The 17,104-nt window shown below is 35.5% G+C and overlaps 1 protein-coding gene across 1 annotated transcript in view; it reads right to left on the bottom strand.

Annotated features, from left to right (window-relative positions):
* LOC142603683 (transcription initiation factor TFIID subunit 4-like) overlaps positions 1 to 17,104 on the bottom strand; it is a 149,083-nt gene that overhangs the window by 37,892 nt on the left and 94,087 nt on the right. The window contains 1 exon segment of the mRNA XM_075765546.1: positions 8,684 to 8,806. Coding sequence (XP_075621661.1) covers positions 8,684 to 8,806 — 123 coding nt within the window.

Below are 17,104 nucleotides of genomic sequence, written 5' to 3'. Positions count from 1 at the left end.
CATATATGAAATACTCCCAAACTGCTAAAGAAACCATTCAGACTTACAGTACAATCTTGGAAGACTTGTATATGGTAAAAGAAAAACACACCTTCTTACATGCTGAGCTTTTTTTCAATTAGAACTACTTAAAATGAAGGGATAATTTTTTCACTAAACATAAGATGACAGCAAGTTCTGAATGAAATGGGTTTGGGTTTGTTTTCTTTTATTCAAGAACCTCTCCTCTTCTTATCAACAGAATATTTTAAGGCAACATTCAACTGCAGCATAATACATAGTGGTGGCAAGATCATCAATACAGAGCTCCCGCAAGACTTTGGAAAGCTTGTACAGGTAACTTCACATTTTCAAAAACAGGAGATTGTCTGATTATTCCAAACTGTTTTCTCTGTATCTCACATTATGAAATGTAAAAGAGACTCCCAGATAGATTTAAGTGCCCAGTAAGAAGAGGTTCTCCAAAACAGTCAAGACATAACAGAGTCTAGATACTGTTGTTTGGGAGGGGGACCCGGACAACAATTTGGTTCTACAATTCACATCAGGTAAAATAACAGAAAGTTCTGTTCAGTACTTCTAGGTAAGGCATTTACATTAGAAGCTGGCAACAGGATTCCCTTGAAGTTCAAGCCTGTTTGCCTAAAGGCTCAGGGTAAACTAAGATGTTAAATTACTGTAACCCTAATTGTCACTCTTTGTATGACCAATATATTACTTGACTTCCTGTAAAGAATCAGACTGGAAATATCCAAGAATGGGCATCCTAATATATTTCAAGTTCTTTAGACTTTTTCAAAACCTCAGCTTCAGTAAAGGACTTTTTAGCCAAAAAGAAAAAAAAAAAATCAGAAAATTTACCTGACATTGAATGGGATGGAAGGGAGAATGAAATTAATCTATTTGATGTTTCATCTGACTCTTCTGGAGGAGAACCATTTAAAAAGGGAAACATTGCTACTTTAAGATACAGGTCTAAATTTTTCCATGTATATGTTGAAAAGTTACACCTTGGTAATTTTCTGGTCAGGTTTTCAAAATTATTTTCACTGACATCTAAAAATGTCATAGCACCTTGGGCCTTACCTTCTGAAGTCAACAGGGACACTCAAGTCAATTCTGACAAACCCTCAGCTGGACCCTTTCAGACTTTCTTTCTCTTAGTCTTAGCAGCTTTATTTAGCCAGAAGAAAGAATAATTCTGGAATTGTGTCAGAAAAACAGAGGCTGCAAAATATATTTTATCCTTCACTGTCTGAAAATCAGCAAGACAAATGGAGAAGACAATTGAAAATACAGAAAAACCCAACCCAAAACCAACCTCCAAATAGAAAACAAGCTCACATACCCTCTTGTCCCCACAAATCCTCAAGGTAGTTGCCTTTTGCAAGAAGAAAAACAATACTCTTTCACAGTAACAGCAGCAGACCTCTATAGGGATTGACAAATAACGGATGAACTATTAACTACTCAAAAGTCATTTTGCCAAGTTCTCATTTTCCAAGCTAATAAGCTGCACACATTATATTTATGATGTATCCATAAATAAAAAGATTGTCTTTAATATTATCACATGATAAAATTATTTTCTTTTCAAAAATGAAATATTTTTTTCCTTTTTTAACCAAGAAGGAGAATTTTAATTAAAAACAAAACAAAACAAAAAACCCACTAAGACTCCCGTAAGAAACCTTTGAAAAGCAGAAAAAGAAATGCTCTAATGGTCTCCGTGTGCTAGATCAACATCATGCAGTCAGGTGGGATCAACTACCATTTCCATCTCCAAATGAAGTAAAAATCAAATTTGTCTTGGCCAATAAGGAAAAATGATTAATATAATTGAACCTCTGTCAGAATATTTTGTGTCACATAGATCAAAGGAATACATACAGTATGCAAACCTGTTCTACTAGTAAAAAAGAATGTTTTTGCTGGCACAGAGCCACTTTCTATTTTCTTGCATTGCTGCCTGGCTTTTTCCTCCTGTCAACCGAGATCCATGCAAAATTGTTCTACTGCCTCCTGACTCACTGTCTGTATTCCTGCCTCTTTGCAACAGGCACAGAAATGTATTTCTATGCATTCTCTCCAAATTACAATTATTAATCATCAGTGTAAACATAGCATTATCCATCACCTTTAATGCCTTCCTACTTTTTACTGCTAAGCTTGTAAAATGCATTAATGTTTACAAGTCTTGTTTCACAAAATAAAACTGGAATTCTAAAAAAATAGAATATGTTCATCATGGGCTAAAACACAGTTTGAAATTAAATTTTTAAAAATAGAAATTCATCATTGGGGTAATTTATTTTTAAATTGAAACCTCATTTATTTAAGAACAAGAAAAATAGGTGCAATTATAAATTAGGAGATCACCTATATAGTCTTTGAAAAGATTGATTTTCAAATAGATTCACATTTCTTGTTAATTATTTTAATATTTATTTGACTTTTGAAAACAATAAGTAAAAGAAGCCAGAGTAGCTGAAGCTAAACTTGAGATTTGCAAAGATTCATAAAGTAGTATGAATGTATTTCCATAAAAAAATTATAAGGACAGATTCCTCAACTTTCTTCTGTCTCCTTCAAAATTCAAACCCATATATTTAACTGATAGTTTTGGGATACCTGAAATGAAATCCTAACTGTCAGCAACAGTGACATCCTACACCAAAACAGGTCTGACATAACGCCTCTGTTCTATCATGTCAGTAATATGTGGAGCAAAGAGTGCTTGAAAAGGCAATGATACAATAAATCATAAAAATTCCTCCTGTTCTGCTGTTGGTCTACAGGTTTAAAAGCACAAAAAGCAAGCTTCAACTTCTCGGACCATAAACACTTGCAAAAGGTGTTCTGGTCTATTGTATCTGCTTTCATATAACTTAAGCTTAACAAGTGTAAAGGATCTTTAGATTCCAATGCTTTCTAAACATATCTTGACCACTTAAAACAAAAAGTAATTTATCAAGAGCCAACTATACAGTATGAAGACCAAGCTGAGACTTGAGTTGTAGAACAAGTCATTCCAAGGATCTTTGAAAGTGGATGCCATAAAATTACTTCAGTTCCAAAAAGGTGAGGGAATAGCCTAAAGATTTGCTCAGAGCATGGCAATCACACTGACTGGTGTTTTCCCCCCAAATAAAAGACTATTCATTGGTTCTAATTCTTTCAGATCTGTCAGAAGCAGTTATGCCTCACAGTTATGTTGGCTGATTCATGAACTTCTAAATCTGCATGATGTTCTTTGAGTAGACACTTTGGAGAGAACCCAATGCACAACCCTTCTGTAACAAAGACTTCTGCAAGACAGACTACACATCTCTTTTTGTTTAAAATGGCAAGAAAGGAAGGTAACAAGGCCAGGTTTTCCAAGGGAGAGCTCTGTCATACTTTTTTACCATTCCAAAGAGAAAATTACCTTGTACTCAGATTTCTTCTTAATATTGTTAAAATATTAACAACAGATTTGAAGAATAACTGCAGGGGTTGCTGAAATGTCTATGGGCAACCCAAGCATGAAGTGAGAATGCCAGCTGTAATGCGTGCAAACAAATTAATCATGTTCAGTCCTGGATAACTAAAAAGAGACTGTAATCAAAAGTACCTTTTTCCAACTATGTCATAGTACTCAAGTGCCTCCCAAATAATCATGAATTAATCCTTACATTTCCACTTAGATATAAGGAATTACTAGTAGTATAATGATCTGATAGACAGGAACATTAAGTAACTTTTCTATGTCTACATTTGGAAGTCACTGGTATAACACCGATGTCCAAATCTCAAACCAGAATCTTTATCGTGTTTTATACAAAACCTTAACATGAAAACAGTTTTAAAATGCTCAAATTATACCATCTGAAAGATGAATTTAATTAAAAAAATGTGGTGCCTTGTACCCAAAACACATTTCACAATCACTGTAGTAATTAGCTTTTCTCTACACAAAACATCACTGTTTTAACTGCAGTTGTTTTGGGACTTTCCAGGTCTGCAAGAACATTATCTTTCTTGACTAATATAATGGTTTGGAATATACTGAATGAGAAAAGACACAAAGTATCAGGTCTCCCTTGAGCACTGGCCCAACATATGGTCCTGCAAATTGTGGAAGATGGTGTTTGGGATAGTTTGCTGAATATACTTAAGATGACTGCTCTTCCACTATGTGAGAAAGAGGGTTTTTTCTTATCCCTAAAATGACTGTCTTCAATAAGCAGTGATTCACTGAACTAGCCCTGAAGCTGCCTTTGGAAGCTCAGTATTCAAAAACCATCTGTGCCAGCAAGTACCAGGAGAGGGCTTTCACTTGATATTTAAACAAATTATACCCTCAGATATTTCAAACACATACTCTGTATTTATGTATTTTGGAATACTAGCCATAGGTCTTGATCAAAAGCCAATTTTTTTAATTATTATTATTCTTAAATACAGAAAAAATACTTGCATTTAACCTCTAAACTTTAATTCCATAGTAAAAAACGAGGGACTTTGAAATAAGCAAATTCTGCATTCTTGCCACCTTAACACTACTCAAATATTTAACTTGGAAAGTTACCTGACCTAGTCTTGTGATGATTAATGCTTTTCTGAAAGCTTTAACTCTTACAATTACATGAAAATATCTATTTCATAAACAAAAATAATTTTTAATCCTAATTCTTAAAAGCCTTACAATTCAAGAAAAAAAAGCTTGAACATGTGAACTGAATAAACTCAAAATTGATAAGGTAAACAAAAGCAACTCAAAATTTATTATTTTTAATCTGACATTAGAGGTGCTTAAGGATACTAAGGCACTTAAGTGGTTGCTGTCTTCTCTTTCCTGTATGTGTCATCCACTGTCCTACCTTCACCATCACTGCTGTGTACCAACCAGGCATTAACAGCACCCACACAGCAAATAAGAATTAGGCAGTACTGCTGCTAAATGCATAACATGGTTCAGGAGTTAGACACCTAATTTGGTAACCATGCATTAAATTCCAAAAAGTGGTAACATTTAAAAAGTATTTTCCAATAATTTTGTCTACTATCATTAAATAAATAAAAAACCCTCCCAAACTATAAAATTCTGCAAATGCAATGTTTTCAACTCTGCAAGGCAGAGAAGCTGAATTTTTCCAAAGGTACCTCATTTCTCTTTACCCCTTCTCTTTCACTCTTGATCTAAATCACATTATAATAATAAGCAGGCTGAATTACTGATGAGCTGCTGGCTGCTACAGAGGAAGCTGTGTTTCTAGCAGATTATCTAAAATACGAGAAGACAAGAAAGGTACTAAAAAGAAAGCGAGTGAAGAGCAGGTGATCTCAAGTTTGCTGCCTCTGCCTCGTTGAAAGTTCCTTTTCCAGTGCTCACTGGGCTCTAGGCCAAACTACTTTAGCAAGCTCAAGCTAAGCAGAAGCTATTCACTTTTTATTGTTGTTAGGTTAGTTTTCTGCCAATTTATCAAATAGAAACAGGTTAGCACGGGGTACAAGAGCCAGAGCCAATGAAAGGGAAGGGGCAGAAATGCACTACTAGGGATTGGAATAGAGATCACAGTCAGATCAGCTCAGGCTACTGTGTAATCACAGTCTGAAACCAGTTACCCATTTGGTGGCAGTGTTATTTGAGGATGTCTCACCCCTGCTCATCTACTTCTCTCTAAAATCTTTTCTCCCATTTTTTGGAAAGGAATTTTTTATATGGCTGAATGGAGAAGTGAAACAAAGAACATAGATGATGGAAAAATAACCTCATCTCAAAATTGCTTATTTTCCATCTCCCCAAGAAAAGTGATAAAAAACCCAGCTGTACTAGTACAGAAGAGGCAAATGATGGGCCTGGCCTTGGTAACTTAAGCTAATCCTGCCATCCAGAAAAAAGTCTCTTTAGAGACTTTAGGCTTGAAAAGAAGCAAAGAAGTCCAAATGAGCCCTGGCAATGTGAGACAGAACACACTTAAAGAAAACACACTTGAATAAAGTGCTGGTGGAAAAATACTTGCAATTATGAGCACAAGCTTTTTCACATTTATAAAAGCTGTATAATAGCTGTTTCTCTGTATACAACAAACAGCACTTGATCACAGAAACACTTAAGCTTTTCCATCAACTTTTTCTCTTAAGTAAAATAACCATCACTACTCCCTAAATTGAACTCCTGCTCAGATCAAAAGGGTATTATTAAAAAGATCAAATTTCCAAAGAGAAATTGTGAGCTAGTATTTCTGTTGAACCAAGAAGTTGGACTGAAATCCAACACTTCTCATTGAAAAAAATGGCCAATGCAACTAAGTGAAATATCAAACAAGAGTTAGTACAGAAAAGGAAAAAAATGTAACATGCAGGGGATGATGATTTGTAAATGATAGATCTTTGGATCAGCAAACATGCAGTGTCCCAGCTGCAAGAAAAGCAGACATATATGTCAAAAAAGATTAACCAGGAAACCGGCAACTTCAATGACAAAAACTGGACGTTCTGACAAAAAGAAAAAGGGTAGGTCAAGAAAGCTCTTGCCAAATCAGACCTTGCAAACACGAGATTATCAGTAGCAAAGACTTAAGAAGCTTAGAAATCAGAGGGTCATAGACCATGGTCGAAGTCAGACATCTGAAGGTGGAATTGGGGTAAGGGGATGTCTGTAAGACAGGACATAGTCTTATAATAGTTTTCTATGTTGTTGATAATCTCCAGAAATCCAAAGAAGAAAAATCAGTCTTAGTCAAACAATGCAAATTTCCAGTACCTTTCTCAAGTGAAACATTTTTGAGGAGTTTAGTTTATTTCTGCATCATAGCCCTAAAGAATAGCTCAGAATATTATCAGAAAGGAAGTTTCTAGCAGCCGACCTGCATGACACAGCTTCTACAATTGACACTGAATAATCCAGAGACAGTCTCCAAGTCCTTGCAAACCAGCTTGCAGCCAGACACCATTGTGAGTGGGCCAGGATGGTTGGAAGCTAGGAGGAGAGGGAAGGGAGCAATTCAGTGTGAACTGTCAGAAGATCCACACAGTTCACACATCCAGGAAATTCATGTATCAGCAAAAACTTCAAGGATAATTTGTCAATTGAAAAACACAGAAGTTTCAGCAAAATTTGGGCTAGGGGAGCAACAGAAGGAAGCAAAACCCCCCCCAGAAGCCTTTGCATTTGCCACAGACCTTTATCTTTCCGTGAAGCGGTGTACCAAAAGAGTAGGTAGCTTCTAGAGCAAGAGGGAAGCTGTTTACCATAAACCCATTCAGGCATATAGCTCTGAATAAAGTGTTTCACCAAAGGTGACCACAATTTGTTTCATCATACTATGAAAAGTTTAAAAAAGGATCATTCTTTGAAACAAGGGTAATAGACAATAAAAATTAAATTCTCATACTTAGGAAAGAAATATTCCTTTGGTGAAGGAAAGACGAGCAGGGAATGTACATTTGTTAAAATCTGAAGGGATCCATGTATTATTAGAAGGTTCAAATTATTCTTAAATTATTCTTGTGTGAAAGCTAATGCTATCACTATCCAATTGAACTTGTAATGAAAGCTTCTTCTGGCCTGTTGCTGCAGGACTTCTTACAGGTGCATATGGAAGAGGACAGAACGCCTTACTGAATTTAAGACAAGGAGAGGACTGAAAGGAAGAGAATTTAACAGGACAATACAAACCCCAGGAAGCTCCTTCAGTCTGAAACTAATTTGACAGAAAACAGGAGCACCTCCTACATGTAAGTCATAAGTCAACTTTAGAATATGGACAAGATCCACTTTATTCCTAGTCAGCAAATTCCTTATCACTAATCTTAGTACATGAGAGAGAGAATTCAGATAAAAGCTATCCAAAAAAGGAAACAAAAAGGTCTTTGGAAATGCCTGGCATTTAGACAGTCAAACATCTCAGCCAAAACTGTTAAGTTACTCAAAATGTTTGCATTTTCCTGAGCACAGACATATAATAATGAGAATTACTTTGACTCCTATTGTGTCGGCATATTTAGCAGAAACAAAAGAAACCCAACTGTACAACACAGTAATCTTATAGAGTTATCCAAGGTAATGCAAGCATGTTACTGTAGTTCTTCGCCTTGGCTAGTATATATCCCGCTTTTGAGGATTTTGCATTGCATTGTGTAGTACAGCTATTTCTCCCTCTAAGATAACAGGAAAGCCATGCTAACAAATCTGATTCTACTTCTAGAGCACAGTTTGCAGTAGCGTGGGACAACTAGCCATTCTGAGAAAAGTTTTGACACATATTTGTCACAAAACCATACTTACTGGTATTACTACAAGCTCTTGGTTCAAACTGTAAGGAAGATTACAGTTAGTTTTTCCAGATATTTCTTCATACTCTACTCTTTTTTCTGTTTTCCTTTGGATTATGCAGAGCAGAAAACCAGTATAAAAGCAGTGAACTGTGTAAGGAAGAGGCCTGTACTTCACGTTTAACTTATTTTAAAAATATTCTTTAATTATCTGTTGCAAGTTAACACTTGAAAATAGAACTAAGAGAAGATGTCATTTTAACTGTGGCAAGATAAACTGGACTCGCAGTCCTTCTAATTTAGTAATCTGTATCACCTTTTCCAAGTTACACAGTTCACTGAAAGTATCAGCATGTAGCATCTCTAGTTATTCTTACTAGGTTTTGAAATAATCAATTCTCTTATTCCGTGTATAGACATATACCTCTCCTCCTATGGTAAGCAGTCCAGGCGAATCAAGCTTCCGTTTCTTCCGGGGACCGATAGCTGCCAATGCAGTTAGATTGGCATCCCTCTGCCTCATTTGTGCAAGTTCTTGTTGCTGCATCTATTAGAAAGAGGAAAAAAACATCTGTTTAGGTTTTTTTCTGTTGTCATTTCAAAAAGTTATTCTCAGACTTGCAAACATTAGGTAAGCCACACATGAACAATCCCTAACAGTACTCTGCTGTTCCTAGAAATACCATTTTAGCAGTTCAAGCAGGCAGCCTTGCAGTAGAGTAATAAGTAAGATACAGTTCTCTCTATCTTCCACAGAGTTCTGCTTCCAAATAAAACAATTGTTTTTCAAAACTCCATCCTTATCCTTGAAAACTGCCTTAGCCAGTATATACTATATACTAACTGCGTATCTCCAGCTTAAGATTGAGATGAAGACTGTAAATACCAATTCAAATACTCAAAAATGATCTCAAACATTTTCTTTCATCTCGGATTTACTTTGAATATTTCAAATATACTTGATATTTGCTTCAAAAAAAATCATATCTAAATGAATAAAACACCTCTATCTAAATGTTAGCAGAAGGTAATGCTGGCACAAAACCCCTACACAAACTAAATTTTCAAGTGCTTTCTGGGATTAGTATTTAGGTAACAACACATTTAACTAGTTTGAGGCTAAGAAAACAACCTTCCAGCTGCATTACATAACAGTGTAACATGCTACAGAAAATAAGAGAAAATACACTGGTCACCACACGATGAAGAGGTAAGATTGCATATTCATTATAAACTGTATAATCCTTTCAGAGAGTTAATGATAAAAGACATATTCCCAGGAACAGTATTACTCTAATATATACTCTGATCATCAATACTACACAAGAATAATTGATTAGGTAATGCAGTATATGATTTTAATTAAAGCATTCATAACTATTAGTAACCATTCTTAGGAATTTCAAAACTTTGGGTTTGCAAAATCCTTCAATAAATTCAGAGGAGGTGTTTGTTTTCTAATCTCATTGATGTCATACTTGTTCCCACTTCAACAGAAACACACAGAACACTACCTCAAGAAATTCAGTAGTGGTAATAAAAATGTTGTATCATACAGGCACAATTCTTCATTAAAATAAAACTGAACTGACAAGTACAGATAGAAGTGTCTCAGCCATTACTTAAATGTGAGCTGTATATACAAGTGGGGCCTGAACTATCTTGACCAATGAAAGGAGGAAAGGAAGTTTAAACAAAAAGCAGGTCTGCTTCATGCATCCTATTTATGCATCGTGCATTTTTCAAGTTTATTTGTTTAGCGATGCAATATATTTTCATGTTCTTCAGAAAAAGAAAATTCAGTACATTTAGAGTTTGAAACTCCATTTTTTCACATTTTCATGCTATGCGTTTTGTAACTTCAGTTATTATCATAACTTCAATATAAAATACACATCATGTTTATCTACAGCATAAAATAATTTCCTAAATACAAAAAAGAAATGTGGAAAACTATCTAAATAATAGTGCAAAGGTCTATACATACTTCTCTTTGCCAACTCATATTAGGTTTTTAGCTCAAATATCTTTGGCTCTCTTCCAGATTAAATGCCAGTTAGACAGACCTGCCCGCTTACCCTTTCAAGGTAGATAGCAACAGTGGTGAGCTCTAATCATTTACAAAGGTCATGATCGGAAGCTAGCCCGTAAGCAGTCATTTAAAATTCGATTGATCCCTATTTGTAGTCAGGGAAAGAAAATGGACATTTCAGCTGTATTGTAATTATGAGGCTTCAAGGCACCTGTAAATAGATGTGCAAATCCAGATACTGGCAAATACCTTAGAGAAGAAATTATTACTATAGTATAACATATATCCAGGAAAGGTTGAAGATAAAACTGCATATAAAAAAAGATCAATCATCTTTTTGCTAATTTGCCATGCTTGCCAGCCTATAAGGGTTATCACAATTATCAGAAGTCTGATGAATATTTAAGCGAGGGCCAACTGGCTTAGAGTGATCTCAGACGAAGTTGTAAAGTAGATGGCTTCACAGAATAAGAAATTTTGCACTGAAGTATTCGTTTCCTGGGAGGTGCAGGTCAGAGACACAGTCTGATAGATAACTGGTATCATGCAAACATTATTATAATGAGTATCTTATCCAAAGTCACCATTTTCAAACCAACAGTAAGCTAATGCTTACTTGGCTCTGTGTACTACCTGTACTGCAATTTATAGTAATTGTTTCAATGTATAACAGAAGCGCATAGTGCCTCTCAAAAGTTACTCTAAGAACTGTAATGTAGTATTTTTTTTGCAGGTGCAAATTGTAAAGCAAAACATGCCATTTCTCTAAATTCCACATAGTCGGACAAATCCTGCCCTCACTTCAAAACCTGCAAAGTGTCTGGTGCTGTTTTACCAAGTAAACACAGAATAGATTTGAGAGTCTGCAGAAGGGTCTGCACTCATTTATTCCTCAGGTTCTTTGTCGTCATAGAATGGTTTGGGTTGGAAGGGACTGGAAAGATCATTTAGTTCCAACTCCTCTGCCATGGGCAGGAACACCTTCCACCAGACCAGGTTGCTCATACTGGTCCCATCCAACCTGGCCTTGAACACCTGTTTTGTCTCTTTTATTCAGTGTGAAGACCTAAAGATAGGTCTTGATATCACATACTAATTTTTGACAAATGTGTGAGCCTAGCACTCCAAACAAATGCTCAAGATTTTCAATTACCTCTAATTTAGCCCATGACAGGAAAGCTGGCTCAGCAGATGGAGCCAAAGGAGTGGGGCTCTGTTCTACTGGCACTGGGTGAATACCAGCAAGACCTGGGGCCCTCACCCCACTTCACTCAGCTTGTCTGTTTGGGCTATAAGCTCTCCAGATGTGGATCCTCCTGTACTATGCACCTTACTTACCATCTAGCCCCAGTGGGACTAATAGACACTACTGCAATACAAATAAGGAATATGCTGCCAGGTACAAAAACTCCACACAAAAACCACAACAGTTTCTGATACTGGTATTACAGTACACACCTTGGAATACTACAATGGAAAAGAACCACCTTCTTATGCAAACCTTAATGAATGTTGGTCAAAACATATCAATCACACATGCATCATCAGTAAGATCACAGTATCCTGATGTTTTATAAAATAAGGGCTGAAGGTGCTGAAATACTTGATTGATACTATATTACACAAATTCTCATCAATCTTTTAAAAATTAGTTATCACAATTTTTTGTAAAAGCTCATCTGAAGGCAGAAGATCATAAAATTACATTTAAAAATAATCAAAATAATTATGATCCTGATACTGATTACCAACAGAGGCATTCACCTTGCAGTAGTTAGTGTACTCCAGTGGGCTTAACGGAACATCTTTGCACACTCACTATTAACTATCAATTTGCTTACAGTAAAACATCTTTGCAGTTTATGGATACTTACTAGCAAGACATTTGACAAGATTCCTGGCTGTTATTTAACATCCTGGAGCAGACTAACCACCACTGTTGGCTTCTTCATACACCCATTCCAACTTTCTCTTCTTTCCATCTCCAAGTCACATACTTCTGTTTTTTCATACCTTACATCAGATTATCTGTACCAAATCTCTTTCCTACTTATCATCTGACTCTTCATCAAAAACATTATCTCCAATCACAATCTTTCTTTAAACAAACCAAGAAACAAAAAAGTGCGGTATCTTGGCTTCAATTCAAAAGAAGGGGGCACTGTACTTTTCATAAAGACATTTACACATGCAATGTGACTGCTAACATCTGATTCAACGGGAGCTTTTCAAAATGAATGCCTTTGAGATATGAACTATTTTTAATAGTCATAAAACCTGATATGGTTATTGCAGGTATCTTGCAAGAAGTTTAGGAATAGCCAAACAGTTTTGTGGGAGTTGTATAACTAATGTAGATTTAATTACTCTGCTTTGGTGTTAACAGAGATTATTTTTAAGACGTACCTCTTGTATCACCACATGCGAAATACACGACCCTGGCCAGTGGAGGCTCTTTTCCCCAGTATACTCAGGAACTGTATTCTCTACATCAAGTGGAAATGACTTTGCAACCAGTTTTGTATACATAGTTCCAAAGTCATCACCCTCTGAATTCTCAGCACTAAGAATAACATGAATTAAATGTAGCCATCTTCAGTGTTCTGAAATGACTCTTAAAAGTACCTGTGAAACTAATGCTACTTAAGCTTCTTTCTTTGATCAATTATATTTTAAGGAAAGTAAGCAAGTAGTCTGTTTTTACAATATAGTTTATCTTCTAATTAAGCCAGTTAATAATTTCTGGATATTTAAACAAATGAAGCACCTGTTAATATCTATACATTCTGATAAAATAAATAAATTTCCTGTTAATTAACATGATTTAGCAGAAATGAATCAAACTCATTACATCAACCAACAAGATGCAACCATTTGATAGCTGCATTCATTCACACACTCATTTTCATGTTGGATTGCTGATGCAATATCATTCTTTAACTTGCCTTCATCACAATTAATATGGACATATTTATCAATAGCATATTAAAATTTCTGCCCTCTGGGAAGGAAGCAATTCTTCATTCAGGACCACACTCATCAAAAACAATTAACTTTTTTGAAAGTCAAAATATTTATCTAAAACACAGACAAATATTCCAATATATCATACAAGAAAAATGCTTACAAATGAGATGCTGGTCCTTGCTCCTTATCTGATCCCAATTTATTTTTAGCATGCCACTTACTTACTGAGAGGTATTTCATTACTTTAAGTTAAAGAAGTCCCTTTGATGAGAAGTACAGTATAAGAATTAAGCACCAATATTATTTCACACCATGAAATTTTCTTTTTTGTGATGGTGGCATAACATTAAAACCACAGAAAGAAAATTACTTCACTATTTTCTTAAGCTAAAGTGAATAAAAGAGGTTCTAAAATGTTAGTTTGTTTTCCTTAGATCATTATTTGTTATAATACGTTTAGGTATTTCAGAAAGAAGTGCCACAAGGCATATGCCACAAGGAAGACAGCCATATGTCTGTCTGAATTATCAGCATTAGATCTTAAAATCTAGATTTAATAATTTCCAAAAACCACGACCACACTTATTCATGGCATGCTTTATAAATAATTTTGCCACAGAAACCAAGCATTTACTTTAACCCTTTTTTGCTTTAAGCCTTTTCTGCACTACAAGTCATCGTGAGAACAATCATTGAAATATTAATAAATATATGGTGCGAGTATATGCTCAGTGAATTTTTTTTCTCCTTAGATTGCTATTTCCACCAGCTGTTGTGGCAGTCCAAACAACTGGAAGAAAGCACCTGTTTCACAGACAAGCATGGATTCATTTTCAAGATTTCTTCAAGAATTAAATCCCCCATCCATTACTCTAAGTAGTGTTATAATAACCACAGAGAACAGTGGTGATTATTTTCCACTTTTCTACAAGTTCAACTAAATCAAGAGTATATTCAAGGAAATTATGGCTAGAGAAGTAAATTCTATGGATTTGTTCAAGGCATGAATTTGGTCTGGGAAGACAATTGTAAAACAAATGCTGGATACTTGGTATAAACACTCCCAGATCTCAAGTCAAACACCTTCTCCAATCCAGAAAACTAAATGGCCTAGCAGTGGCTGTAATCTGTACTGTCAACAGAGAATTCTTCCTCTTCAGTGAGCACAAAAGCAAATCTCCCACGAGAAATAAGTCTGTTAACGTCAGCTATGCAAACATCCCAGTGAATCCCACTTGCTCACCTGAATCCACTGGAAAAGGGAATGTCAAACAGCAAATGAAGCACTGCACTACTCATCAGAAAGACAGGAGTTGTTCAAAACCATGAGCAAAGAGCATCTTGAAAAGAAGGTGAAATGTGCTCCAAACAGAGGGTAAAACATAAGCAAATCGAAATTAGTTTTGTTTAAAGCAGAGATGTAGATGGAGAAAGGGCCTGAGCTGTAGCTGCTGAGAATTGCACTAAGAGAAATTTCCTTCAATATGATCAGAAAGTAAGATGATGACTGGAACTCTGACAATTCAAGTCTACACATAAATACCTTCAAAAATAAAAGGGAGAAGAGGGAGTGGCATCACATGAGAGAGAAAAAGGGTCAAGGAGGTGCTTCTCTACCTAGAGGCGGAAGTCAGGGATGTTTTTTGGCCTGGAAGGAAAACAACCTGGTGACAGACAGACAGAGATGATTGTGAGGAAAGAAGAGCTTGAGAAAGTAGTCAAGTATGTTAAATACTGTCAATATAGGATTTGATAAGGGAATAGAAGCTGAGTTGTAAAAGTAAGTTTCTGCAGTCACAGAGCCAACTCAGCCCACAAAGAACTAGACTTTGGCTACTTGCAATTCCCAACATAGTTCAGAAATACTGCCTAAGAAGAAAAGAGGACAGAGAAGAGACTAACTGCACAACAGAAGCTATAAATATCAACAGACTGTAGACAACAATCAAGAATGAAGACAGCCAGGAATGAACACTGAAAAGGAAATTGGCAACAGACACCCCTAAATGGCAGAAATGTTTGATGAAAGCAAGATCATATAAACAATGATTTAAGCATTGATTTCTAGCCAATAGGCATCAGTGGAGATCCCTCCTAATTCTGTTTGCCATGGATGGTTTAATTCCTGATAACAGGGTCATATGCTGGGAAAAGCTTGTCTTAATTGATGGTTCTGCAACATATATCTATCAGTCTCAGACAGTGATTACACCCCCTGGAAAAACATTTCTTTTGCTGAGGAAAGCCTGAAATGTGGAAGGATGTCCACAACAGAAGGTGCAATTAAAAATGAAACTCATTAAAAATGCTGGCAATAACCTCAACAAGTCCAGGACAATGATCAAGAAGGATCAGTACATCAGTGAACTTCAGAGAGAGTCTTGAAAAACAGGTAATGTCTGCAGAATGCCCATGCTACACTTCTGCCTCTCTTGCATTACCAAAGTCTCTAAAGGTCAGCAGAACTTCTATAACAATAGCACACTAACTGGTAAGAAACTGGTCCAAAGTAGCTAACATTTAGAAGTAGCACTGCAATAATGCAATACCAGAGAAGTTTTACATGTGTAATAGGAAATCATACACCGAACACGTTCTGTGAGACTTTTAAACACTCACAGCTCTGCTGAATTATATCTAATTTTCTTCAATACAAAGCTGGATGCTACTTCTCCACAAGCGTTCTCCCACAACTCAGCAAAAGCTCCAGTCATCACTTGCAATGGTTATACATCTATTTGAAGTAGATCAAGATTTTATGTTACTGAAAAAGGTGCGTGTGTGTTGGGGGCTGGTGGTTTTTTTCCTTTTTTCTTTTTTCTTTCCCACACACACTTAACAACAGTTGAAAATTATTGCATAGTGTTTGAAAAAATCACCCTGGGCAAAGACTAAGCTGGAAACATTTCAGCCCCCAAGATGAATGTTTCTCAAAATAATGAGCATCTGAATACAGTTCTGGAACCTTAACTGGGGTACTTTCGACCAAGTGTCTTTCTTACAATAGACATTTATGTTTATTACATCTAATTTCATTACGTTTTAAAAGTTTACTCAAATTTTCCATTAACATTTGCCCTATTACTTTCAACACAATATATGTCAAACTTCTGATATAGAAAATGCAAGGTGCATCCTGCCTTTCATTTTTATTTTTCCCTGAAGAAAAGCCTTAATTGTAATTATCTCAAGTCATGTACATTACCTAGTTAAATGCAATTTTTAAAATAATTATTAGTAAACTACAATTTTATCTCCTTACTACTCAAGACCATACACTGTCTGAACTGATTCATATATATTCATACTCTTAGGTTTAATTTTCTTGAAAGTTTCCTTAAAAGATTACTCATAGCTTACAAAAAAATCAAAAGCATGAAGAATTTTAAGAGTGATTTTTAAAAGTCTTGTAATTTTTTAACATACTTTGTCTCTAGTACTATTTTTATTCCCCAAATAAAGTTCTCCTTATCCCACTAGTCACTTTAATCAACTAATGCTCTTTATGGTATCTATGAACTTTTTTTTGTTATTTCTGTATATTCTTTGTTGGTCTTCCTTTTTGATTTTCCAAATACAATGCACTATTTTAGTTTAACTTAAAACCATTTATTTCTGCAACTGTCCAACCACCTCTTAAGCTACATATTCCTATCTGTAGTATAGAATGTGTAATAATTAGGTTTTTTTAGAAAGATATCCCTCAAATTCCTCTGAAAGCGTTCTACAACAAGGGAGTTTTTTGTCCTTCCAGCAACCTTAATAATTACATTTCTTCATTCCTCAAAAACTACTGTTGGAGCTCCAGCACATTTTTTCTGGTTTTGGTTATACTATTCCTTAAAC

The sequence above is a fragment of the Balearica regulorum genome, chromosome 13 (genome assembly GCF_011004875.1).
Source record: "Balearica regulorum gibbericeps isolate bBalReg1 chromosome 13, bBalReg1.pri, whole genome shotgun sequence".
In the NCBI taxonomy this organism is placed as follows: domain Eukaryota; kingdom Metazoa; phylum Chordata; class Aves; order Gruiformes; family Gruidae; genus Balearica; species Balearica regulorum.
The sequence above is the reverse complement of the archived record's forward strand: the minus strand, read 5'-3'. Positions and strand labels throughout refer to the sequence as shown.